This window comes from Labeo rohita, chromosome 3 (genome assembly GCF_022985175.1).
Source record: "Labeo rohita strain BAU-BD-2019 chromosome 3, IGBB_LRoh.1.0, whole genome shotgun sequence".
In the NCBI taxonomy this organism is placed as follows: Eukaryota; Metazoa; Chordata; class Actinopteri; order Cypriniformes; family Cyprinidae; genus Labeo; species Labeo rohita.
The window spans coordinates 13,491,562-13,518,860 of NC_066871.1; the positions used below are offsets into that span (position 1 = coordinate 13,491,562).

At 35.9% G+C, this 27,299-nt stretch overlaps 1 protein-coding gene across 7 annotated transcripts in view; it reads left to right on the forward strand.

Moving 5' to 3' along the window:
• srcin1a (SRC kinase signaling inhibitor 1a) overlaps positions 1 to 27,299 on the forward strand; it is a 169,684-nt gene that overhangs the window by 101,345 nt on the left and 41,040 nt on the right. For all 7 annotated transcript variants that reach the window (XM_051106733.1, XM_051106734.1, XM_051106739.1 and 4 more), the window contains 3 exons: positions 4,398 to 4,424; positions 17,442 to 17,637; positions 22,880 to 23,172. In XM_051106733.1, the coding sequence (XP_050962690.1) occupies positions 4,398 to 4,424; positions 17,442 to 17,637; positions 22,880 to 23,172 (516 nt within the window). The remainder of the gene's footprint in view (positions 1 to 4,397; positions 4,425 to 17,441; positions 17,638 to 22,879; positions 23,173 to 27,299) is intronic.

Sequence of the window (27,299 nt, forward strand, 5' to 3'; positions counted from 1 at the left end):
GCAATGCAATGGGTCCATCTGCCGCTCGGTAGTACCTGACATCAGGTAACCCAGAATCAATCCCTGCAGGTGAGGCCCTGCCCCTGCATCTGACCTATTTCTGTCTGGAGGGGCAGAATCAATCATTAAAACGTCCCAGACGTAGAAACCAGTTAAACCTGCTTTAGAACAAAATAAACACAGGATCATATGAGCAGGCTTGGCCAGTTTTCATTGTAGATATCAGCAACAGACCAACACTGAAATATAAATATTATGTGATATAGGTGCATGAGGTGTTTTCTTTTTTGGAGAGACCCTGATGCAACTTGTGTATGCTGATGTCTTAACCTCAACTTTGGGGGTTTTGTGTATAACACAAGTTTGCAGTAGTATTTCATAGTGCTGCATGTATTTTTCATAGTGCTGCTCCCTGTAGGGCAGGTGAATGAATACACAGAATATTATTTTACTAGAAACATAATGCTGAAGTCGTGAGCGTTGAGCTATTCTACACCACTGACATCAACATCCTGCTTCAAGGGAGTCCAGCAACTCATTTCTGGCCTTGTGTGGAAAGAAAATATTTAGTTGATGTTTTCTGCTTTAAACTTTCCACTTAAAATGTTTTCCTCTCTAAATGTATGTTTGTATACGCACACACTTTTAATCAGCTGACTATGTTGTCTAGACTTGGCCATGAAATATTCAAAAGTCTTGATCGATCAGGGTTGGGTTCATCAAATAAGCGGCAGTCTGAGTTTTATTCAAAGAATATATGGGAACTCAGAGCCTTAATGAAGTGAATAAAGGAAATAGACTACTTTATTAACACTCACTAGTTTATTTAACTTGTCTTCTAATAACGTATTGGGCATACATACATGACAGAAGAATTAATGTTTAAAATATAATTTTCACCACAGTGTCATTTCCATCACATCTCGAATCATTCTGTGGTGGAAATGACAGTGATTTAAATAACTTCTCTTTCTCGCTGTCGCTGTTTTTTTTTTAAAATAAAATTGCGACAAAAGAGTTAAAGAGAATGTTAAAAAAGTGACCAAGAAAATTGTAGCTGGGGATGTCTTTGACTTTCTGTAAAAGTGAAATTCACGGATGAAACGGGAGAGATAGGTGAGAGCGCTTCAGACAGCTCACCAATTTCAGGATGATTGATAGGTCTGGGCAGCAGGCCAGGCATAGACACAGAGGGGATTTTTTTAATTAATTTTTTTCTCATTTGCTGCAATCTTGTCAGTTAGTCAGTCATGCAGGGCTGCTGATGGACAGATGAGGAAAAGCCTCAAAATACCTTCATGCAAACTCATTTAGAGAGCTGACCCCTTCAGAACAGCTCCATATGATGACCAGACAAGAAAAATTATGTGTCACTGTGTCACATGTCCTTTAATGAAATCTTTACTCAGCAAATTGCAGCATATGTGGTGTACAAGTCTGTTTATTGCTGCTTTTACGCTATGAAAAAGTTATCAGCTCAGTACGTGTGTGTGATATGAATTGACCAGAAGTGAGAGTAAACACATTTATAATGTTACAGAAGATTTTTACTTTAAATAATGCTGTTTTTGAACTTTCTACTCATCAAAGATTAGTTAAAAAATTAGTTTTCACAAAAATATTAAGCAGCACAGCTGTTTAAAATTAGATTTTAAAAGATTGAAGTTCGTACTGAAGTATTATTTCATAATATTACTGTTTTACTGTATTTTTGATCAAAGAAATGGAGCCTTGATGAGCATTCGAGACTTCTTTCAGAACATTTAAAAATCCTTCTACTCTTATTTTAAATGGTGGTGTTGGTTAAAGGGATGGTTCACCCAAAAACGTAAAATTCTGTCATTAATTACTCACCTTCACGTCGTTGCAAACCCGTCAGACCTTCGTTCATCTTCGGGACACAAATTAAGATATTTTTGATGAAATCCGAGAGCTTTCTGACATTGCATAGGCAGCAACACAACTAACAGATTCAACTCCCAGACAGGCAGTAAAAACATTAGTGGTTCAACATTAATGTTATAAAATTACAAGAATACTTTTGTGTGCAAATAAAACAAAAATAAAGACCTTCTTCAACAATTTCTTCTCTTCCGTGTCAGTCTTCGACACAAAAAGTATACTTCAAGTTTCATAACATTATGGTTGAACCACTGATTCTTCTGATTGTTTTTACTTCCTTTCTGGACCTTCATCAGGGGCGGACTGGGACAAAATCAGGGCCTGGATGAGTGTGAGGCCGGGAAATCTCACACTCATCCAGGCCATCGCATATGGCCATCATCGTCATCACATAAATAAGTATAAATTGGCTGGGGCTGTGGTGCAAAATAATTAAAAGTTATCTCTTGAGCTTCCAATTTCCTTTTTTTTTCCTTTTCTTTTCAACAAAACAACAAGCTTATTGTAATTTGTTTGCACATAGTATACATTATTCTAGAAAAATGTAAATATTACATCAGGACCATGTGTTATTGCTTTATCTTGCCTAGATGTCAAATTAGTACAATAATAGCTACATCTTGAATAGATCTTTATAGAAAAATCTTAAAACTGAACATGTTTTTGCATTATCATGAGTCATGTTTGTTTGGTCCTGTTAGCAGCATGTAAAGCGAAACTTTTTTTCAAATTCTGAATTGATTATAGCCTAGAAAGCGAGCAAATAGTGCTTCCATAAAGTCACTAAAAAGCTGTCACTCACTTCAATTCAATTCGCAATCTCACAAGGTATAAATTATTTAGACAAATTTATAATGCAAATATATATTATTTACATCATGTCTACATGTGGCATTTAGCATTGAGTGAATTCTCACTGTCTCACCTTGTATCTATTTATATATTTATTTATATCTTAATATTAATACATTTTTATTAACCATTCGCACACACAAGCATTATCTGACTCTCCTCCTGACCGCAGACGCAGGTTTACAAGCCACATTTCCCTGCGTTTTTCAGTCGATTCCTTGCCTTTTCCTCCTTATGAACAGCAAATTTTCATACACGATACAAAATGAACTTTCTCGGTTTGACCGATTTTCACAAACAACTCAAAACATAGGCATTTTGAGATTTTGCTAGTGATGCCTATAGAGAAAAATCACTTCCTGCCCTCCAGCTGCATTTCACGCGTTATCTGAATTGGGTGATTGCAAACAACCTATTATTAGGCCTATGGTGAAAGTACAATAACCATGTTTTTTTTGGCAGATTGATTACCATTTGTATAACCAGAGTTTTACTACAAATACCATGGTGAAACTATGGTGTAGCAAATCCATTGTTAATTTGTGGTTACCATGGTTTAACTATAGTAACCATTGTTTTTGGATTTATTTTCAGTAAAATCACGGTTAATTTTCGTGAGGGTTTTGTTGTTGTCTGCCTTAGCTCCCTCTAAACCCGTTGTAAAATTAATGTGAATATGTGTCGGCTAAATTCCTACTTTTACAATTGTAATTTATGTCCTTTTGTTATTATTTTTGCAGTAATTGACTACTACTGCTAACATTTGCTAGCAGTTTCATTCTTTACTAAGTAAACAAAGACAAAACCACAATAGTCCATTTACAGATGTAACTTACTTGCACTTGAAGTCCTGAACAGGGCTGTGTTTCCCAAAAGCATCGTAAGCTTAAGTTGATTGTAGCTCCATTGGTTTTAATGGGTCTACGATGTACTTAAGCTTACAATGCTTTTTGGAAACGCAGCCCAAGACCGTTTTGCCTCTCTGCTCCACTCTCAAATCACTCTCGAGACAAAACAGACACGCGGATGCACAGAGTGAGCATGAGGTGAAAGGCATTGCCAGTCAAGACTAACTGATTCATAATTTATTAGAGTTTTATTGTTGAATGCCGAATTCTGAAACAATTACTTTAGTACATTTGGCAGGCAGCAAAAACAACAATGTTGAAGCTGAACTCGGTAGTTGTGTTGCTGTCTATGTAGGGTCCGAAAGCTCTCAGATTTCATCAAAAATACCTTAAGTTTTGTTCTGAAGATAAACGAAGGTCTTATGGGTTTGGAACGACATGAGGGAGAGTAATTAATGACAGAATTTTCATTTTTGGTTGAACTATCCCTTTAAGACAATTCATGTTTTAATATGACTTATGAATACAGAAACATGAAATGGTGAATGAAAATATGAAGTTATTGTTGAAGTTGAAATGAATGTGAGTCTGTCCAATCTTCTCAGTAAATTCTGACAAATATCCTCACAGGGATGTGTACTCTGTCTTTTTCTCTCTCTGTTCATGTTTTCCTTCACATTCTTTTCTCACAAAAGATGTCAAATGGCTGGAGATGGTGACTGTGTGTGAGATGTCACCACACACAGAGATAAATGTCTAAGTAACGCTCTCTCTCTTTTCTCTCTCCTTCCATAGCAACAGCCAAACTACTGGAGCTTTAAGGTCAGTGCTTTGATTACTTCTTTATGTGTTCATATTTAAAAAAAATTGTTCTTTTGATGCCTGTTTGTTGTATTTTCTTATGCTGTATGTACATGGTATGTATTGATGTCTGTTGTAGGCCCTGAATCTGCAAGTTTTATACATCTCACATTCCAAAAATCAACAAAGAAACACAAAAAATGACAGCAGATATTGTCTCAGCCAAGTAGTGCGATCTACTTATTGTGTTTATATTGTATTGCAAAACACTTCTGCTGCTGTTGAGGTGGATACGGGTAAGGTTAGGGACAGGTTTGGTGTATGAGTAGGTTTAAGGGTGGGTTAAGGTGTAAGGAATGGCTTAACAGTAAAACTATAAATGTAATTACAGATGTAATTACATGCAGGTATTTTTATAATGTAAGTACAAAGTAGTTAAGGCCACCTAATATAAAGTGGAACCAAAACACTTTGGTGTCTCACATGGGCATCTTTAAATGTTTAAAAAGATAAGTCTGTAAAAATTGCAATGAGCATCACATAAAAACAATTGAAGTCTATGGTGTTGAATAGGTGTGTATCACGTGTCAAGTGTGTTGAAGTCATTGATCTGTGGGTCATGCAGGTCCGAGGCTGATTTGTGATGATCTGCTTCACTGGTTTTTATCTTCTAAATCTCATTCCCCTGTTCTTTCTTTCTATCTCCATCTATCTCTGTTTTCCTTGCTTCCATTTTCTTACACACCTGCCCATAGAACCCATAAAAGTCTTACAGCTCAAGTCAACTTAATAGTACTGAACACATGGGTCTCTATAGATGTTTTTAAAACCTTAACTTCTTAAGTTGTCACAGCATTTTAAAGGAGGACTCCACTTCCAGAACAACAATTCACAAACAATTTACTCACTCCCTTGTCATCCAAGATGTTCATGTCTTTCTGTCTTCAGTCGCGAAGAAATTATGGTTTTTGAGGAAAACATTTCAGGAGTTTTCTCCATATAATGGACTTCATTGGTCCCCCGATTTTGAACTTTCAAATGTTTAAATGCAGCTTAAAAGGGCTCTAAGCGATCCCAGCCGAGGAAGAAGGGCCTTATCTAGCGAAACGATCGGCCATTTTTTTCAGAAAATAAATTTTTAAGCACAAAAGCTTGTGTAGCACAGGCTCTGGGATGCATGTTCACAACGCTACATACTATTGAATCATGTCAAAAGGTCACGCGGAACGTAGGCAGAACCGGTGTTTACAAAGAGAATGTGCAAAGACTAAGAAAGTGCAAGTACAAAAATGTACAACGATGTCCACCTCTCAAGTTGTAGGAGAGAATAAGATGGAGTTTTGGAGCCATACTCAGTACACAGACGATGAACTTAGACGTGATTCGTAGTAGTGATGGGAAGTTTAGATCATTTTACCAACTGGAGTCTTGTTGCAAAATGAACAAATCTTTTTTTCGAGTCATTTCATTCATTTTAGCAAAATATAATTAAAATGTTATGTGTTACTTCCCTAACACATCTACTGTTTACATCAAACGTTAATCACACTACAAACAAGACAAAACTATAATGCTATAAGAAACAGAAAAGATTAATTTATTGTTTACCTGGGTCTTTAGTCTATGATTAACTCACCTCACCTCTTATCTGACAAGTTTTCGAGTCGTTCATTCATCATGTGACAGCCCCATATGATGTACGAATGACTCGAAAAACCCAAAGACTCGAAACAGGTGAACTAATTCCAGTACAGAACCTAATAGGATGTTTGGCATATGCGACTGAATGAATCACTCCCCGAGACGACTCATTCTTCCCGAGTCACATTAAAGATTCGTTCAAAATGAAAGAATTGTTTAAGAACGATCCATCACTAATTCGTAGCATCGTGGACGCGCATCCCAGAGCCTGTGCTACACAAGCTTTTGCGCTTGTTTTTAGACCCTTCTTCCTCGTTTGGGATCGTTTAGAGGCCTTTGAAGCTGCATTTAAATTGCATTTTGGAAGTTCAAAATCGGGGCACCAATGAAGTCCATTTTATGGAGAAAAATCCTGAAATCCTTTCCTCAAAAACCATAATTTCTTATGACTAAAGACAGCTAACAGGGGGTGAGTAAATAATTTGTAAATTGTTGTTCTGGAAGTGAAGCTCTCCTTTAAAATCCCTGGGAATGATACTGTGAACAGTGAGTATGCTGATAGGATTCTTGGTTAAGAAACTTTATAGTCCATCCTCATTATTGAACCTGTACTATATTGTGAATGATATTTATCTTGTCAGGAATAAAATATCTATTATAAGTGTTAGCGATGTTGGAGGGTGTGTATAAGTGTTCAAGGACACAGGAAATGGCCTTAGGCTGTGATAAACAGTGTCATTAGTGTGAGACTCAGTAATCAGATCCTCCTTATTCTGTTCATTTATATTCACTCTCACATTTATTTACTGACGTTACACTCCTTCTGTCAACGGACACACACTTATTCTCTAAGTCTGGCAATAATGGTGTGTTTTTCTGAGATTTGACTATCCAGATACTAAATAACATGCAGACAGCATGTTTGAGGACTTGCCGACATTGATTTGGGACTAATGAGGTCTTGCTGTGTTTTTCTGCCTGAGTCTGTCTGTGCTGGGCGTCTCAGTTGGGTTTGTGAATCATCATATTATTTGTTTCGCACTACACTTTCTTGACTAATGGACTCCTTCTGACCTGACCCTCCAAATCCCTTGTAACATGATACACCTCCAACTTTCTCGTTTATTCAATACTTAATTTTTTACATTCTTCTCTCTTCTTTTCACTTCTCTTCTCTTCTCTTCTGAAGTTTGTGTGTTTTTGTCACGGTAAGATGAATTGTCAGATGCTTTCAGAACATTTTTTCCTTTAGGTGCAGATTCTGAGCCCCCAAACAGATGCCTGTTAAAAGCAAACGTCTCCCCTGGCTGGTTACGCCACATAAAATTAGCCTCTCTGCAAATTACTGTCAGAGTTGTGATTTGTTGGTTTGGTTCCTCACTCAATTGTGCTGCTCGCTTTTTTTATGTATATATATACTTTGATAAGTTCTTTGTATCTAGAGGTAAATTGTGTTTTGATGTCCTAGTGCTGGTTCATTAGCATTTTTCCTATTGTTCCTTTCTTTAGCATATGTATTAAATCATTAGAGCTGGCCATATGCTAACAGTCATTAGCAGTGTTGGAGAGTTCAAGTAGTGGTGCTCTGAAAACATTCAGTAGCTTGATAATATCTCATTTTTTCAGGTCTTGGAAGTCTGATTCATTAATTAAACATTTTGTGAGGATGCATAAATGATTCACTGGAATCTAAATTCATCACAGATGTTTTCTTTTTGTAGAAGTTAAGCATTTTTTTTTTGTGTAATTCTGCTGCTTGTCACAGTGTCTGGTATAATTTGGGTGTTTTGTTTGTTTTATTATTTGTTATTTTTGTGAAGTTGTGTCTACCAGTTTGGTTGTGTTGGTGTCAGGTAAATATTTCTCAGATACTATTTGGGCTAATTGGGAAAATGTGGCTGTTGTGACATTTCTGTCAGTTGCCGTTTTTGCACATTTTGCAGCACTTTCACAGTAAAATTCCAGTTCAGTATCATCCAGAACCAATGTAGGTGAATGTGGCAACATTTCATTTGTTGTAGCTAATGCAGCAGTTTTTAAAATTAAATGTCTACTGCTCTATTGCTTCTGAAAATAGCTTTTACTAAACCCTACTCTAAACCTAACTTACAGTGCACAAAAGCAAATGAGACATAAAAGACATTTGATGAAGCAACTATGCCATTTTTTGCTTGCTTCTACAAGTCTTTGAGATCTTTTATTATTACTTTTATCATTACATTATTTACTTACCTGAGCTCTCATAAAAAGTGCACTGCAACTGAGTAAGTTTACACAGAAAAAGACATACATTTTAATGTGTTTCTGTGATGCAAACATCAAAAATGTGTTCGTTTTCAACAAAGACAGACCTCGTTTTTCGTTGGTCACTCTTGTGTCACTTGTTTAGTTTTGAATGGGGAAAAATGCAACGCTCAATATGGCCACTCTATCAAAGGAAGCCCCTACTTCTGCATGAAAGAGTCAATTGCTAATCGGTAAGCCATCGCATTACTGCAGCTGTCGTTAGAAGTTTCGGTTGCTATAGACCCCATTTTCTGTTAGTAAACATTGTGATGTTTTTCTGTGGGCAGAGTTTAGGTGGAGGCACAATGATTCCCCTGACTACCTCACTAACGCTAGCTATTATGTTTTGTTAGCTTGTTTCATAACAATAACTGGATAAAATCCAATTGTATCTGCATATGTAAGTCCACTCACTGTCCGGGACCACGATTGTTATTTGAATAAGTTAACTTTAACTGATGAAACCGGACTGGCAGCTCATACACGCTCACTCAAACGATGGTCGATCTGACAGGATTACCTCGGTTGAGTGATTCACATCTAAAGAGAAATGTGTATAGTAAAGAGAAACTCACCTTCATCTATTCATGAAAATGTGTATATATTTCAATTTCAGCAGGCAACTATTTTTACAGCAGCTTGAGAGTGAACTGGGCCAAAATACGAACAAAAAATGTTAAGTATTCAAAGTGATGGATATGTTATTTGAAGATTTATGTATCATGTAGTGGCCAAATGGTTATTTTAAGGTATATTCCTCCTGTAAATGATTCACGTTTACAGTGTCATTTCAGTACATTACTTACATACATTTGAACTTTCTGTATTTGATTATTACTTCCTAAAAAGTCCAGCCTCAATCAATCACAACAATGTGTATACAATAACAGATGATTAAACATATAATTCATCAGTTTGTTGTTTTACACACATTCACACACAGTATTTCATACACGACATAGTCGTGAGATGCATAACAAATCTTTAGATGTGTAGCACAAACCATAATCCATAACAACAAAAGACAATACTTCATTTAACCTTTTCTGATAAGAAGTGTGCGCTGCAATCGTGAGCATTTTTGACAATCGTTTCTGTCTGGTCCTCTCATTTTATCAAGTTTAACCACAGCTGTTGTTGTTTTTTTGTCTGGCAGTGACAGCAGGTGTGCAATAAAATTTAAAATTGAAGCTTGTACTACATAGATTCTGGAATCCAGCATCGCAACAAGATGATATTTTAAGGTCCTTATGTAGCCGAATCTATGCTGGTTTGAAATGAAGTTCCAAACGTAGGTTCGGGAGGAGCTTAATCATTCAGTCCTGTCAATCATCATTACAAGCTTATATAAGCAGCTCTCATTGCACCATCCCAGCCTCAGTTCTTCCGGCATCCCTCCACCTCCCCTTATTCTATTTCTGTTATTCTCCCTCTAGGTAATATCTCAATGGGGGATTGAACTCTGCGCTCAAGCTGAGCCTTGGGTTCGAGCCTCCATTAAGGACAGCAAGCCAAGTTTGTTTACCATTGCCCATCAAGACTGGATGGGCAGGCAAACTCGTGAACTGGCCACCTCCAGTTTTCCCTTTGTTTTGCCTCCAGCTTGCGCTGTGATGTAATTGTGACGTTGGCACCAAAAGGGTCTATATAAACAGGCAGCGTTCTGATAAGTTTGGCTGGTTTAGCCTGAGAAATAAGCTTTTTAAATGCTATTTGAGCAAAAGAAACATTTATGAGACAGTTGTCAGATTTCATTAGTGATTTCTAATAAGAAATTTAATTGTGAGCTTGTTGAACAGTTTTGGAGGATTTGATGTTTCACCATTTAAAGAGGTAGGAGCTGCACTTGCATGACCGGGAGGCATTTCAAAGATGTCTGCCGAGTGAAATGACTTCAGTTAAAGGAACACGCCACTATTTTTGAAAATAGGCTCATTGTCCAACTCCCCTAGAGTTAAACAGTTGAGTTTTACCGTTTTCGAATCCATTCAGCCGATCTCCGGGTCTGGCGATAGCACTTTTAGCGTAGCTTAGCATAGATCATTAAATCTGATTAGACCATTAGCATCTCGCTCAGAAATTACCAAAGAGTTTCAATATTTTTCCTATTTAAAACTTTTCAAAAATAGTGGCGTGTTCCTTTAAAGGGACTTTGGTTTGCAAGTTATGCACTTCAATAAGTGTTCTGAATTCATAAGATATACTGTGCAAGAAAATAATTCTTTATTAAATGCCAAGTTCTGTCGTGAAACTCTAGATGGCGCAGGCTGATGGTTCGTTAACACAAACTGATGATATTTATAGTGTTAAATTACTTGGCACAAGCTGATTGGTTCATGTTGCATACACAGTCAGCGAACTTGCTGCTTTACATTTAAATGGTTGGTTAGCAATCACTAGAGCATTTAACAGCATACTTTCAGACTTCCTCTGAAACCCTCCACTTTCCCAGCTCCACCTGTATAGATCTGCTGCGGGTTATTATGTATGCTATTTGTGCAGCAGCAGTTTGTCGTACATTCTCACAGCAGTGTATCGGCGCATGTATTGGCAGTAGCAAGTTCCTTGCATCAGCAGCAGCAATAATCTACAACAACAGCAATAACCCACAGCAGCAGCAATTTAGCAGCATAGCAGATCCATTCCACCAAAACCAAATACATTAACATTGTCATATCCATTACCATGCTAAACACTTCCAAGAGTTGATAGGACTGATAATCTCCCCCGTATTCACATTTTGTGTGAAGAGTTTTTGGTGTTTTATTGCCACTAGTGAATGGTATATATTTTACTGCATTTTCTGTTGTTGTTTTATTTTTTTGTTATCTGTGAAATATATGAAATAAGAAATAATAATATTGTTTTTTATGTAGTTTCAATATACTTAGTTCTTTTCCAAAGAGTAACTTAGGTACTGTAGCTTCTTCAAAAATAGTAATTACCAAATTCACCCTGTCGAGTGAGTTTCAAGGTAACCTAAAAATCATGTGCCACACAAACAAAGACGTAGTGTAGACTGGACACATGTTGCACTGCCTGGATATCCAGTTTAGCATTATTTTTATGTTTTTGTTAAACAGTGTCACCTGTTATCTCTTATTTTGGGAGACAGCTCACAGCTTGTCCTCCAGCAGACTCCTCCTTCTCTTCTCGTCTCTTCCTCTTATCATTTCAGTCTTCATCATTGCTATTAGTCCCTAACGATAAGTGCAGAGAATGCCGCCATTTTATGACCACCTACCAGCTTACCATTTCCCTGCTTTCTCTGCCTCCCTCAGCATTGGACTGAATAGGCCACAATCTACTGTAATTTGCTGGAGCAATTTCTGCTGTGCCTTCAGCCTGTGTCTAACAATAGCCGGAGAGAAAGAAAGATTATTCTCAAGAGCAATTATTTTGTTTCCTTTTTTCTCTCTCTCTATCTCATTCCTTTCCTTTCTCTGTCTGTCTCTTTGTAATAGTTAATAATGTTACTTTAATAAAATTGTGCATATTATATCTTACATTATACTATGTCTCCCATCAACTTATCTGAAATAGACACATTTCTCTCATGTATAAGGAAAGAGAAATGTGCCTCTCTCTTTTTATTTCATTCTCACACACACAAAAGAAGTTTCTGTAATATCTTAATCACTGCTCATAGACGGCAATGAAATTAAATGGAGCGCTAATGGAGATTTTTGGTTATGTGTTCATAGTTGTCAGATTTGTCATTTTTTGTATTTTTCTCTTAAAAAATAGATATTAGTAGTCTCACGTGTTAGAAGAGTTTCAAAATAGTCCTCAATAATGTGCTGTCTGCTGTATTTTTCAATTATCTCACCTGTGAATTTAAACTTGTTAGGATTTTTAGGATAAACATAAATGTGTGTGTGTACTATGTGTGTACAGTATATATAACAATATATAAAGCCAGCAAATCACTATCGCCCTTAAGGATTATAAAGGATTATAAAACAAGGTCAATTAAACACAAACTGAGAATTAGATTGTCTCCTGAACTATCTAAATGTAGTACTCTGTGCACTTTTCTCTGAACAGCTAAACAATATTTGTTTACTTTATTTAAAAACATATGCACACACATAAATCCATAAAATAACAGGAAAAGGCACTGACAGCTCATTACATGGAACATCATCAATTTCTGTTAACTCTAAAACACATAAGGAAGTTAAAAAAGCTTGGCTGCAAATGCGTTTTTAGATCACTTTTGCATTTGTTAACACTATAGGGTAGGTTTAAGGTTGGGTTTGGTGTAAGGGAAATTTCCAATGCAACAGAAAATTAAAGGAGTTGTTCACTTCCTGAGCAAAAATTTACAGATAATTTACTCACCCCCTTGTCATCCAAGATGCTCTTGCCTTTCTTTCTTCAGTCTTAAAGAAATTATGTTTCTTGAGGAAAAAATTTCAAAAATTATCTCCATATAGTGGACTTCTATGGTGCCCTCAAGTTTGAACTTCAAAATGCTCTAAATGGCTCTAAATGATCCCAGCCGAGGAAGAAGGGTCTTATCTAGCAAAAAGGTCAGTCATTTTCAAAACAAATTGACAATTTATGAAAAAATAAGGTAAAACAGCGATGTAGGATGATTTTGATGTTGAAGAAGAAAATGAGGTGGGAGTTTTTCGAAATACCCTAACTGTATTGATCTGGATTACACAGACTATGCATGCGCATCGCAGAGACGAGACAAGATGAGCATTTGAGGTCAAAAAGTATATAAATTGTCAATTTGTTTCGAAAATGACAGGTTGTTTCGCTAGATAAGACCCTTCTTCCTCGCCTGGGATCATTTACAGCCATTTGAAGCTGCATTTAAACTACATTTTGGAAGTTCATTCTTGGGGGCACCATTCAAGTCCACTATATGGAGAACATTCATGAAATGTTTGCCTCAAGAAACATAATTTCTTACTGACTAAAGAAAGATAGACATGAACGTCTTGGATGACAAAAGGGTGAATAAATTATCTGTAAATTTTCGTTCTGGAATTGAACTTCTCCTTTAACCTTTAGTGTCACTCCCTGGATATTTGATTTCTGAACAGTGAATACATACCTCAAGCAGTGTAATAAAAAACACAGCAATACATGTCTGTACCAACGTAATAAAAACGTGACGTGCTCATGTATTGAAAGTGTGTTTTAGCCACTCTCTGGACATTTGAACTGAATTTATACACTTGAAACTGCTGAGAAATGTGCAGTAAGGTACATAATTACGGTGTTGCAGAAATGTATATAGAGGCACGTATTTTCATGAGCCTCGGTTGCTATATAGTGAATACCTAAGTGATTTCATTCTCAGATTTGTACTGCCTCATGTTGCATTTAGTATTACCGCTTCTGTTGTTGTAGTGGATTTCTCGGCTGATTCTGTATTTTCCATAATCGTATGCCGTTCACACTACAATCCTGTCAGATGCTGTTACCTTCATTTGATTTTGGCATGAGGTTGTCCTCCTTCCTGCTGTTGGAAGAGAACTGAAGTGCGTGTGTGTGCGATGAGGGAGGAGATTTATTGCAGAGAATCCTACAGGGATGCCTGATTCTGTTTAATTCAAAAAATACAGGCACTTTAGGAAGGTAATATGACACACACGTTGACACATTTATTGACGCAAATACAAATATGAAAGGAAACCGAGAGCTGGTGTGTTGATTGCATTTGACAAAAAGCCATTTAAAAGTGCATTAGTGCTTGAGAGAGAAGGAGATCTTGATTGTGTGTATGGTCTTAAGGGTGTTTTCACTCCTTGTTTGTTTTGAGCATTGATTAACAGTGTGCTGCAGTTAGTATGGTTCAGGTTTGAAACACACCATAACAACTGAGAGTTCGCAGTTTGTTGGCCAGTAGTTAGGGTTAAAATACTTACAAAAGCTCAAATGCATTATGGAAAGTATCAGCAGTTTACACATTTAAATGTTTGTGCTCTTACCTGCAGCAATGTGTCCCATCATTTATATTTGGATTTTACAAAATTAAAGTATCCTAAGGGCACATCGCCCATTTTCCACAAGTTGGTTTGGTTCTTTAGGATCATTATTAAATGTCTGCAACATACATACCGTTTTTACCTTGTCAAAAACAGCTCTGTTCACAATGACCGGTTGCGGTGCATGACTCTTTGATAATGATAATGAGCTACTGCTCATCCCGCCCCTCTCTTCTGTTTGTGTATTTGGTGGCGCATTACCATCATAACCAAAACAAATGCACTGCTTTCTCAGTGGCTCTGATGTCAGGAGAAGACTCTTATGTTCACCTTTGCATCCAACTACAAAACACCTGCATTGCTTATGAGACATTTTTTGTCGCTACAGCTGCTCGAGCGCGGAGAAAATGAAAGACAGTGTACAACTAGCTGAGGGCGGAAATGTGCCAATACGGGACAGTCCATCAGTGGTTGTGTACGGGAAAATCAAAACAGCTTCATAATTGAGACTGTTTAGGTTTTTTGGGGTTTAAAAAAAAGGAGTGAATGGTTTTTTATCATTGTAAGGTGGTTGTGTCCACACACTGCTAAGACACATTTATATGCAAACACCATGTAAAAGTGAATTTTGCATCCAATGTCTCCTTTAAAATACAGTATCCTAAAAAAAAGGGAGATTTGTTTTTTGCTGAGTTTATATAGCATTAAGCTCAGCACTGCATACATGAAAGCTGTGACAAATTTGGCAGTACGTGTCTTTGTGTGGATAAATAACCTCTTATTTTGTAGATGTATGTATGTGCGTTTGTGTATGTGTAGAATCCGGACTGCTCTTTGTTGTGGATAAATGACCCCATTATATTTACACTGGGGGGTCATCTATCAGCTCAACTCGGCCTCTTTGCGCTGAGACACCGTCTGCAAGGGAACGGACACACCACTGCTTCTGTGCCATAACATTTCTGTGTCTATGTGCGTGTCTGAGCTTTATTTTCAATGTAAATAACACACACTGCTTTTATAAGTGTTATTTTTGTAAAAGCATATTAGCTGAATTGTTTTTATTCACTTTTTGTGTATTAAATTATTTTCTTAATTTGCGTTTTTTTAAAATCTAGTTTTAAGTATAATATATAAAAAAAGTATAAAATATGTCAATAAGTTCATTAACTGTAATTCAAATGATACATTACCGTTAAAATGTCTGGGGTCTGTGAGATTTTTGTTTTCTAAAAAAGATGCAAATCTGGGAAATCTGACAGTAAAGACTTGTTTCTTGAGCAGCAAATCACCATATTATAATGATTTTTGAAGGATCATGTGACACTGAAGACTGGAGTAATGATGCTGAAAATTCAGCTTTGACATCACAATAATAAATTACATTTAAAAATATATTACAATAAAAACAGTTATTTGAAATTGTAATAATATTTAACAGTGTTACTGTTCATATTATGGATTTAATTAAATGCAGTCTTGTTGAGCATAAGAGACTTATTTCAAAAACGTTAAAAGATCTTAAAGGATTAGTTCACTTCCAGAACAAAAATGTACAGATAATTTACTCACCCCCTTGTCATCCAAGATGTTCATGTCTTTCTTGCTTCAGTCTTAAAGAAATTGTTTTTTGAGGAAAAAAATTCACAATACTCACAAAAATTCTCAATATAGTGAACTTCTATGGTGCCTGCGAATTTGAACTTCCAAAATGCAGCTTCAGAGGGCTCTAAACAATCCCAGCCGAGGAAAAAGGGTCTTATCTAGCGAAACGATTGGTTGTTTTCTTTTAAAAAAGACAATTTATATACATTTTAACCTCAAATGCTCGTCTTGTCTAGCTCTGCGTGAACTCTGTGTAATCCGGGTCAAGACAGTTAGGGTAAGTCGAAAACCTTCAACTTCGAAATCGTCCTACATCACTGTTTTACCTTTTTTTTGCGAAGGGTGTTTGACCCTCCTTGCGCGTTCACTTTGTAAACACTGGGTTGGTACTTCTGCAGCGATATAGGACGATTTTGAAGTTGGAGGAGAAAATGAGATGGGAGTTTTTTATAAACTGTCTTAAACCGGAATTCACCGAGTTCACACAGAGCAAGACAAGACGAGCATTTAAGGTTAAAAAGTAGATAAACTGTCAATTTCTTTTAGAAAATAACCGATCGTTTCGCTAGATAAGACCCTTCTTCCTCGGCTGGGTTCGTTTAGAGCCCTTCGAAGCTGCATTTAAACTGCACTTTGGAAGTTCAAACTCGCGGACACCATAGAAGTCCACTATATGGAGAGAAATCCTGAAATGTTTTTCTAAAAAAACATAATTTCTTTACGACTGAAGAAAGAAAGACATGAACGTCTTGGATGACAAGGGGGTGAGTACATCATCTGTAAATTTGTGTTTTGGAAGTGAGCTTCTCCTTTAAGGATGCCAAACTTTTGTACAGTATTTTAAATCCTCTGAAAATAATATTAGTTACACAAACGTGCTTTTTAAATAAATTTGTATAGTTTTAAATATGTTCAGCTTAAAAAAAAAAATAGCATTTTGCAATACAGAGGAGAATTGATTTGATGTATAGTGATGCCGCTCTGTGGCTGTGTCCTGCTCTGCAAACCAGCTTGCCAGTCTTTCCCCAGTGCGCCCTGGGAGCTCATTACAGGTGTCTCTGAGCTAGTGAAACACACCAGGATGCGGTTGTGCGAATCCTCTTCATTAAATACTACAAAACAACCACATCAATGACAGAGAAACATCCGACAAAAATCCACAGATGTGCGATTCATCGTTACTCTATATGCTATAGTGAGGCAGACTGGTTTGTTCTGTGTAATTGTTAGCATCTCAGTCTGTTTGTAGAGACACATCCATAGAGAGTAGTTTGTTTGTGAGTGCTTTTCCTATCAATGCGTTGCTGTTTTTCCCATCATTACACAAATAGAGAATCCGGTACATTTTATATGCCTTACTATCTCACCTTGAGCTCTAGCAGTGATGTCATATCCTGTAAGTGTTTGTTGTGTGGAAACTTTAGGGACGATTTATTCTGGTTGGAGGAGTCTGCTCTTGGTTTCTCCTTGTGAGTAAGTAATGTCTGCTTTTTACATCATGCCATTTAAAATGCTGAAAATCTCTCTCTCTCTCTCTCTCTCTCTCTCTGTCATTTAGAGCCGTAGTCCGCGTCACTCCCAGTCCACTCAATCAGGTTTGGCAGACCAGGCGTCTAAACTGTCCTTCGCATCTGCTGAGTCTCTGGAGACCATGTCTGAGGCCGACATGCCGCTGGGCTTCAACCGCATGAACCGTTTCCGTCAGAGCCTCCCACTCTCCCGCTCTGCAAGCCAGAATAAACTACGCTCTCCAGGTAACATATACGCACACGCCTCACGAGTATCAATTTACTTCTCTCAGTAAATTACTCTCTTTACCTGACACTCAACAGACTAATACACTTCTGCCCACATAAACACAAAAATAAGTTAGCAACTTTACTAGTGTCAGTGTTGTGGTGCAGCGGTGCCATTCATGATCACTACACACAGGTGCTCCAGCGGTTATGCAGATTTGAGTCATACCTACACTACCGCTTTTTATAAATAAATGAATAGTTTTATTCAGCAAAGATGCATTAAATTGATCAAAAGTGACATTAAAAACATTCTGGTCTATTGAAATTTCTATTTATTAAAGAATCCTGAAAAAATGTATCACTGTGTGCACAAAAATATTAAGAAACAGTTGTATTCAATGTTGATGATAATAAAAAAATATTCTTGAGCATCAAATCAGCATATTAGAATGATTTCTGAAGGATCATGTGACACTAAAGACTGGAGTAATGATGCTGAAAATTCAGCTTTGCATCACAGGAATAAATTACATTTTAAATTATATCCAGAAATACAAAACAGTAAAAATTGTTAAACGGTAACTTTTTTAAACAGTATTTCACAATATTCCTCATTTACTGTATATTTTATCAAATGAATGCAGCCTTGGTGAGCATAGAGACTTTCAAAAACATGAAAAATATTTCTGACCCCGAACTTTTGAATAGTGGTGTTCATAATTTTACACATACACTACCAGTCAACATATTTTGAATAGTAAGATTTTTAATGTTGTCTAAAGAAGTCTCTTCTGCTCACCAAGCCTGCATTTATTTGAGCCAAAGTACAGAAATATTTTTACTATTTAAAAGAACTGCTTTCTATTTGATTAAATTTTAAAATGTAATTTATTCTTGTGATCAAAGCTACATTTTCAGCATCATTACTCCAGTCCCATGATCCTTCAAAAATGATTCTAATATGTTGATTTGTTGTTTAAGAAACATTTAGTATTATTATAACAATATATATATATATATATATATATATACATATATATTGTTATAATATATATATATATATATATATATATAACAGTATATAACAATATTTAAAACAAAATACTTATTCAAATATTTAATATTTTATCTGGATTCTTTGATTAATAGAAAGATCCAAAGATCAGCATTTATCTGAAAGTGATGATAAAGACATTTATAATGTTACGAAAGATTTCTATTTCAGATAAATGCTGTTCATCTGAACTTTCTATTTATCAAAGAAACCTGAAAAAAAATCTACTCTCAGCTGTTTTCAACATAATAATAAAAATAAATATTTTAAATGTTTGTACAGCAAATCAGCATATTAGAATGATTTTTGAAGACTAGAGTAATAAAGCTAAAAATTCAGCTTTGAAACCACAGGAATAAAATACATTTTGCAATATATTTAAATAGAAAGCCGTTATTTTAAATAGTAAAAATATTTCAACATTGTACTGTTTTTGCTCTACTTTGGCTCAAATAAACGCAGGCTTGATGAGCAGAAGAGACTTCTTTAAAAAACATTAAAATCATACTGTTCAAAAGCTTTTGACTGGTAGTGTACTTCTCTTCTGTTAAGGCATGTAATGGCCTACAAAGCCCATAAATAATAGAAAATGAAACGACTTCACCAGTGCCTCTTTTTCATCCAGTCGACTTTATATAACTTTCAAATGAAATTGTTTATGAAGCTCTTCTGAACTGTTACTGTATAACCAATTTAAATTTAACAACAGTGGCTCTAAGCCACTTGAGAAACTATTTCAAAACCATTTCGGGGTGCAATTCAAAATCAAAATGCTTTGTTGAAATGCAAACATTAACCCAAAGGTCATGCAGAAAGTTTCTTAGAAGTTTGATAGACAATTAAGTATTCATTATGATAAACATTTCCTTGTAAATGACTCGAAGTGCAAGAACTGTTTAATTTGGAATGATTAAACATCATCCAATTAACCTAAGGAAATATCTGTGCTGTACTTTAATAGTAATGTGACAATGTGCTACATCACTCTTTTTAATGTCACATTTTGTTGAGCGAGCAGCTTTACAGTTAAGCGAGATGACAGTAATTACACACATTCTCCTGTTTTTTTATTTGCAGTGATGGAAAGTCTGATTCATTCTGTGGAATCACTTTGTTTGTTTGAATAGTTGGATGGTTAAATGAATCAGAGGAAGAAAAAAACAATTCTTTGTCCTTTACACATGTGCCCCACAGTTCTAGTTTGCTTTTGGCAGCAGATGACATTTCGCTGTCCTGCAATTAGATACTGTGAAATGTTTTCTACTTGTTGATAGTTAATAGCAGTGCCTTAATTACAGCAGCACAATGCATTCAGATGAACTGACCTTCAACAGTTTGTTTTTTTAGCTTCGGTTTCCATGGTGCGAAGTATCTCTTATCCGTGATACAGTGTTGTTGAACTTTTATAGTTGAGTGCATGTTAGCAGCAAGCGCACAATATTTGCTGAAAGTGATTCGGTTGGAGCTGTTCCCCACGGAGAGATTATTGTCCCATCAGCAGGAAGTTTAGGATCGCCTGCTGCCCCGTTTAGGTGAAGTACACCGAGATAAACTGACAAAAACTGATGACAAAAAGTGTGCAGGAGGAGTTCAGTAACACTGAACGAGAGACTTGCTGTCCCTGACATCCCTCCTAAAATCTGTCTGTCGTTTTCTCTCTCACAGCGTTTTACAACACTAAGTATTTAGGACTAAATAAATGTAACTGAATTGAATGGAAAATTTGCATCCATTTGTATTTCATAGTTTTAACATAAACTAGTAAACCTAATGTGATGCTTGTCACACTTAATATTTGTCAGTTATATATAAAAATTAATGTATACATAACAGGTAAGGGGTGATTCCGTGTCAGCTCAACCAGAGGTCCCCGGATCAAATCAGGGGGGTAAAAATGACTGCAGAAAGATGGCAGCATCATTATCTTATTTTTACACAGAGATTGGTACTTTTATTAGTAAAATCTGTTGACTTTAGCAATCTTTGTTGCATTATGTGCCAATGGTGACCATTCAAAAATGGGGAAACAGCACTTTTCAAGTTTTTCTCAAAAGTTTGCATGCCTGTATATTCAATTATAAAAATATCTTAACAAACTTTCCTTTTGGCATCTTTATTTTTAATGCCTTATGAGATTCGGTTCCAGACATATTGAAATTTCAATGTCTCCAGGAGTAAATCGTTATAATTTACACATTTTCAGTGGTCAAAAACCAAATGTGGGTCAGTTTAAAAAAATATGAGACTTCTTTTGTTTTAAAGAGCAATGTCTGATGAACAAATAATGTTGAAACTAGAGATGCATCTCGTTTCTTTCTGTCAAGACAACTGCATTGAACATACCTGTCTCAGTGCCATAAATATTCTTTTCCCAAAGTTTGTGTGTCTGTAGCTCAAGACATATTAAAGATATTGCAGTATGATTTTAGATTCTGTTGTTGTTTTGTTGTTTATAAACTTTTCTTTTGGAATCTTAATTTTCTAGCCCCTACATCATTTAGTCCCAGAGAAATGGGGATCTCAATGAGGCTCCATGTCCAGATTGTTGAATGTTACCCATTTTCAGTCACACTGTACAGTAATGAATAGACACAAAACTACATTTGACTTTTGACCATTGAAATTGGGTGGGATGCTAAATTTGGAGCTGCACTAAGATCTCGTTATCTCTGGGATTTAACCATACAGGGCCTTAAAAATGAAGATTCCGAAAGGTAAATTTGTTAAGACCCAATATCTAAAAGGGCATTAAGATATCTTTATTACTTCTTGAGTTACAGGCACACAAATTTTGGAAAAAGAATATTTATGAGACTAAAACAGACATGTTATATGCAATTATTTCTTCTTCAAGCATTGTTCTTTAAATAAAATAAACATCGGCTGCATAAAAAGCAACCAACATTTGGTTTTCCAAATGAAAAACCACTGAAAATGGGTAATATTCAACATCTGAAAATGGAGCCTCATTGAGATCCCCATATCATGAAGAACTAGAATCTAAAATCATATTGTGATATCTTTAATACTTCTTGAGTTATAGGCACGCAAAGAATATTTAGTGGCACTCAGACTGATATTTTCAGTGCAGTTGTCTTGAAAGAAAGAAACGAGATACATCTCTAATTTTAACATTATTTGTTCTTCAGACATTGCTCTTTAAAAGAAAAGAAGTCTCATATTTTTTTAAAACTGACCCACATTTGTTTTTTGACCACTGAAAATGTATAAATTTTAACAATTTACTCCTGGAGCTGTATTGAAATTCCAATACCGAATCTCATAGGACATTAAAAATAAAGATGCCGAAAGGAAAATTTGTTAAGACCCAATATCTAAAAGGGCATTAAGATATCTTTAATACTTCTTGAGTTACAGGCATGCAAACTTTGGAGAAAAACTTGAAAAGTGTTGTTTCCCCATTTTTGAATAGTCACCATTGGCACATAATGCAACAAAGATTGCTAAAGTCAACAGATTTTACTAATAGAACTACCAATCTCTGTGTAAAAATAACATTGTGTTGCTGCCATCTTTCTGAAGTCATTTTTACCCCCCTGTAACTTGACTCTGAATTTTAGATGAAAACTGCCATTTTGACCTCCCTCTACAAAATAGTGGATTACTAAGTAAATATTCATCCATGACATTTAATATTTTGGCTTTCATCACTATACAAGAGTATCTATCTTCAGAAAAAATATTAGCAAAATCAAACATTTGAGCCAGGGAAGTTTCTGAAATTTGGTTGATTTGACACCGAATTACCCTAATGTGATATTTCAGCACTCAACAACACCATAGTTTAATTATTAGCAGTTTGCACCTGTTTGATTTTATTGAAGTCATATTTTCAGAATGCAAAAATTCATTCATAAAATGTGTGAACATGGTGTGAAAACGGACAGATGTGGAGCATGCAATATTTAGTTAATTAAAAATATGAGATTTTTATTGATAAATATATAAACCTGCTTGTTGTGTATGTAAAAAACATTCCGGTTATTAATACTATTAAAGAAATACTACCTGTTTCTTACCCATTTCATTCATGCATGTCTGATAAATATTCATCACATTAAGTTTCTTAGTTAAAAATTTTATATGCCTTTCAAACACATAAATCTTTCATTTAGGAGTGTCACCATTTCCATCTTTATCATAATAGTTTTTCTTCTCGCTTTTCCCTTTCTCTCTCCTCAGGTGTCCTTTTCCTACAGTTTGGAGATGAGACCAGGCGCGTTCATATCACCCACGAGCTCAACAGTTTGGAGACCTTGCACGCACTCATCGTGCACATGTTCCCTCAGAAGCTGACAGCGGGAATGCTAAAGTCCCCGAACACGGCCATCTTGATCAAAGACGAAGCGAGGAACGTCTTCTACGAGCTGGAGGATGTGAGGGACATCCAGGACCGCAGTATCATTAAAATCTATCGCAAAGAGCCCATCTATGCCTCCTATCCTGCAGCACATCTGGCCAACGGAGACCTCAGGGTGAGATATTCCTACTAAATGTGGTTTGCATTCTTACAATGTTTCATCATGGGCTTATGGGTAAAAGAAGGCACCAAGCATGATCCATATTTAAAAATGCTCAAGAAGTCAAAAAATAAGAAATCACAAGGTTAAGGGTGTAGATCCCAGTATGTGGCAAGATGAAAGGCAGACCGAACCTTCAAATCGACGTCACGGTTCTTTTTTTGCGTGTTAAATATTTTAAAGGGAAGTACCCGTTGTTTGATCCGTTGAGCGACGTCTTTCAGATTGGGATGTTCTTGAACTCAGAGGTTTTTGAATTATGCACAGTTTTTGGCGTATATCACTTGGGAGTTCGTTTCACTTTGTGAGCTTGCTGTGCTACCACAGGAGTTTGATGTGGGTTGACTTTGAAATGCGATCATGTTGCGTCACTCTGTTGATCAAATGTTCGTTTTTACTTCTGCTGTGAGACATCTTTACCATTTCATACCCTCTGCTTTTAGACATGAGTCCCTCAGCTAGCATTAGGCATGAGTCTGTTAATGTATGCAAATGTTTCTGTTTATTGTCTGTTTGTGTGGGGTGTGTGTTGGATTGTTCGTGCGTGTGTGTTTTTTAGAGTGTTGTCAGGGTTGGGAAAGTAGAATGAGTTTTCATTAATTTAGACTTAAATCAGTGTAATTAATCACTGACTGGTTGCTTTTATGATAATGAGATGCTAAAGATTTATAGGCAAAAGATTTACATCTACAACAGATTTTTGGTGTAACAAAAGCTAGTATCGTTTATGTTTAGTTTATTTGGTATATATTTAGGTCCAGCAATTATTTACACACTAAAAGAGTCACTTAAGGGGTTAGTTCACCCAAAAGTGAAAATTAGCTCATTATTTTCTCACCCTCCAGGCATCCTAGGTGTATATGACTTCCTTCTTTCAGACGAATACAATCTGAGTTATATTTAAAATGATCCTGCCACTTCCAAGCTTTATAATGACATGGGCGGGTGTTTTTCTTCAACAGTCCAAAACAAGTCCAAAGTGCACCCATTCATAATAAAAAGTGCCTCACACGACTACTGGGGGTGAATAAAGGCTTGTACTTCTAATTTGTGACCATTGTTTTGTTTTGGTCTTTCCATGTTCGTCACGTCTGAGCAGCACATTCAAAAACGCCATAAAGTTTTACTTTTTCTTTTCCTTTCTTTATTTATTTACCTTTTTTGGAAGGGGGCAGGAGGGTTAAATAATTAAAATATTATTACTTTAAGTTGAACTTTTGGAGTAATGACAAACATTTAAACTGTCCATAGGATTAAATAATTCTGATTAATTTCATGGTTTCTTATTAGATAGAATAAAACAGCAATAATATTAATTTTAATGCATTAAAATGGTTTAATGGAACTTAATTAATCCCTCTTAATCATTTTACGGCACTATAAAAATATTATTACTTGTGGTATTACAAAGACAACATTTCTTTTTTTTTTTTTGAAAATTAAAGAATTAAAATATCATCTGGAAAATGTTTAATTTAAGATGACTATTTTTTCTATCCACTTTTGGAGTAATTTCAAACATTTAAACTTCCTATACGATTACATCATTCTGATTAATTTGATGGTTTCTGGTTACATAGCATAAAACAGCAATAATATTAATTTTTTAAATTATTAATTAATCATGTTCACTTTGTTAGTTAAAAAAATAGGAACGCCTAGCATGTACTTACAGCAACCTAGGACCCTAGTTCGAAAATATTCAGTACTTACAATTCCCTTTCTAAATGTTTATGCAATGCTATGTTTGTGTGTCTCTCTCTGTGTATGTGGTGGTCCTGGTAAACCCTACGTTACGGGGACAAAATGTACCCACAAAGATGGCAATATCCAAACTCCTTGTCCTTGTGAGGACATTTTTTGTTTTCCATGAGGAAGCAAGCTTATAAATCACACAGAATTAAGCTTTAAAATTAAAATCTGAAACTGCACAAAATTTCCTGTAAGGAATAGGTTTAGGTGTAGGGTTGGTGTAAGGCGATGGAATATACAGTTTGTACAGTATAAAAAACATTACGCCTATGGAATGTCTCCATAAAGCATGGAAACCCAACATGTGTGTGTGTGTGTGTTTGTATGTGTGTGTGAGACAGAGAGAGAGAGAGAGATTGTGCTTTTTCCAGTTTTCACTTAAAAATAATTAATACTGTACAAAAATTCAACCCTCTAAAATCAAACGTTAGTTTTTTAGGTTAATTGCCACTTTCATATTTTAAATAAAATAAAATTGGTTCCAAAGTGGCAGTCTGCAGTGACAAGCTCATTGCACCTTTTGACTGCATTGAATTCATTCAAATTACCACTCGAGTTGAAACTCTACAGTCCTTCGCTGTTTGTGTGTGTGAGAGTGAATATATAAAACCCATTTCACTGTCATCAGCAGAACTCTGTACAGAACCTGTCAACTGTTCTCTGGAGTGTGTACTTGCATTCACTTTAGTGTGTCCGTGTACGCGGCCTAACAAGCTATATCCCTGTAATGCTTCAGTAAGTTCGACGACTCTCAGAGTAGGGGAACAAAAGCGAACAAAGACGACGAGGGAAAAAGAAACAAAAAATATAAAGGAAAGATGGATGAGTGCCTTAAGATAAAAGAAAACAAGCTGTGGTATAAATGCAAGAAAAGTGACAAGCAGATATAAAATGTATAAAATTATATGCAGGATGTAGCAAAGGAGAGGTGAGAATGAAGATACTGAGACGCAACAAAACAGAAGAAAGGATCTATTAGATGAGTGTGGGTTTCCTGGTGTTTATGAATGGAGAGTGTAAAAGCTCTTCCTTCTGCTCATTGTAGCTTAGTAAAGTATATGCGCTCACTCAGAAGCGGTGGTGAAATCTGAATACAGTGTCATGTAATCCAATGTTATGCCAGTAGCTTTAGCTAGACTGGGTGAAAGCACTGAATAGGGTGAATGGAGCTCCCCGGAGTTGAATTACAGACCAATGAAAGAAAGAGTGAGAGAGAAGGAGAGAATGGGGGCAATGAGTCTAGAGCTCCGCTCTTGGTTTCGTGCTAAACCTCAGAGGATTGTTCGTGCTTTGAGATGTTTGATTTGTCAGCAACACATTTTCACTTTTGAATGATTTTTGGCTAATATCCACTTCTCTTTAACACTCTTATACAGTACTGTGAATGTAACTGAATTATTCTATTGAACTGGTGGCTTTTGAAAGAAGATTTCTATAGGATTTTAAATATGCTATTAGAGAAATAAAATTGTTTTGTACCGTCTGAATGTACGTAAATGAAAAAATATTAATGTTGAATTGTTCTGTTTCTATGAATAATAGAAAACACTTTTTTGTGATGAAGTGGATATGTGATACTTTACAATTCATGTCTGAATTCTGAATTAATATATTTAAAGGATAAGTTCACTCCAGATTTAAAATTTCCTGATAATTTATAATTTAGCCCATTGTCACCCAAGGTGTTAATTTCTTTCAGCTGAAAAGAAGGTTTTTGAGGAAAACATTCCAGGATTTTTCTCCATATCATTGACTGCAGTGGGGATCAGTGGGTTGATGGTCCAAATTACAGTTCTAGTGCAGCTTCAAAGGGCTCTACACAACCCCAGCTGAGTAAACAAGTCATTTTTTAAACAAATAAAAATGTATATACTTTTTAACCACAAATGCTCATCTTGCACTAGCTCGACTTCACACATTACTGTACGTAGCTTCATTGGAAAGGTCACACGTGATGGTGGAAGTACAAACCCAGTGTTTATAAAGTGAACATGCGAAGAAAGTCAAACGCCCTTTACAAAAAAAGATAAAACAACAATGTCAGATGATTTTAACGTTTTTCACCCTACCGTACCTTTTTGAAACAAAGTACACAGATGAAGAACTAACCGCGCATGACCTTTATAATATGATTACGTAATGTGTGAAGTCATTAGACGCGGAGGGCAAGACAGGCATTTGTGGATAAAAAGTATATACAGGGTGGGCCATTTATATGGATACACCTTAATAAAATGGGAATGGTTGGTGATATTAACGTCCTGTTTGTGGCACATTATAAGTGGTCAGAAACTTGTAAATAACTCATGAAAGAATAAAGTTACGTTAAA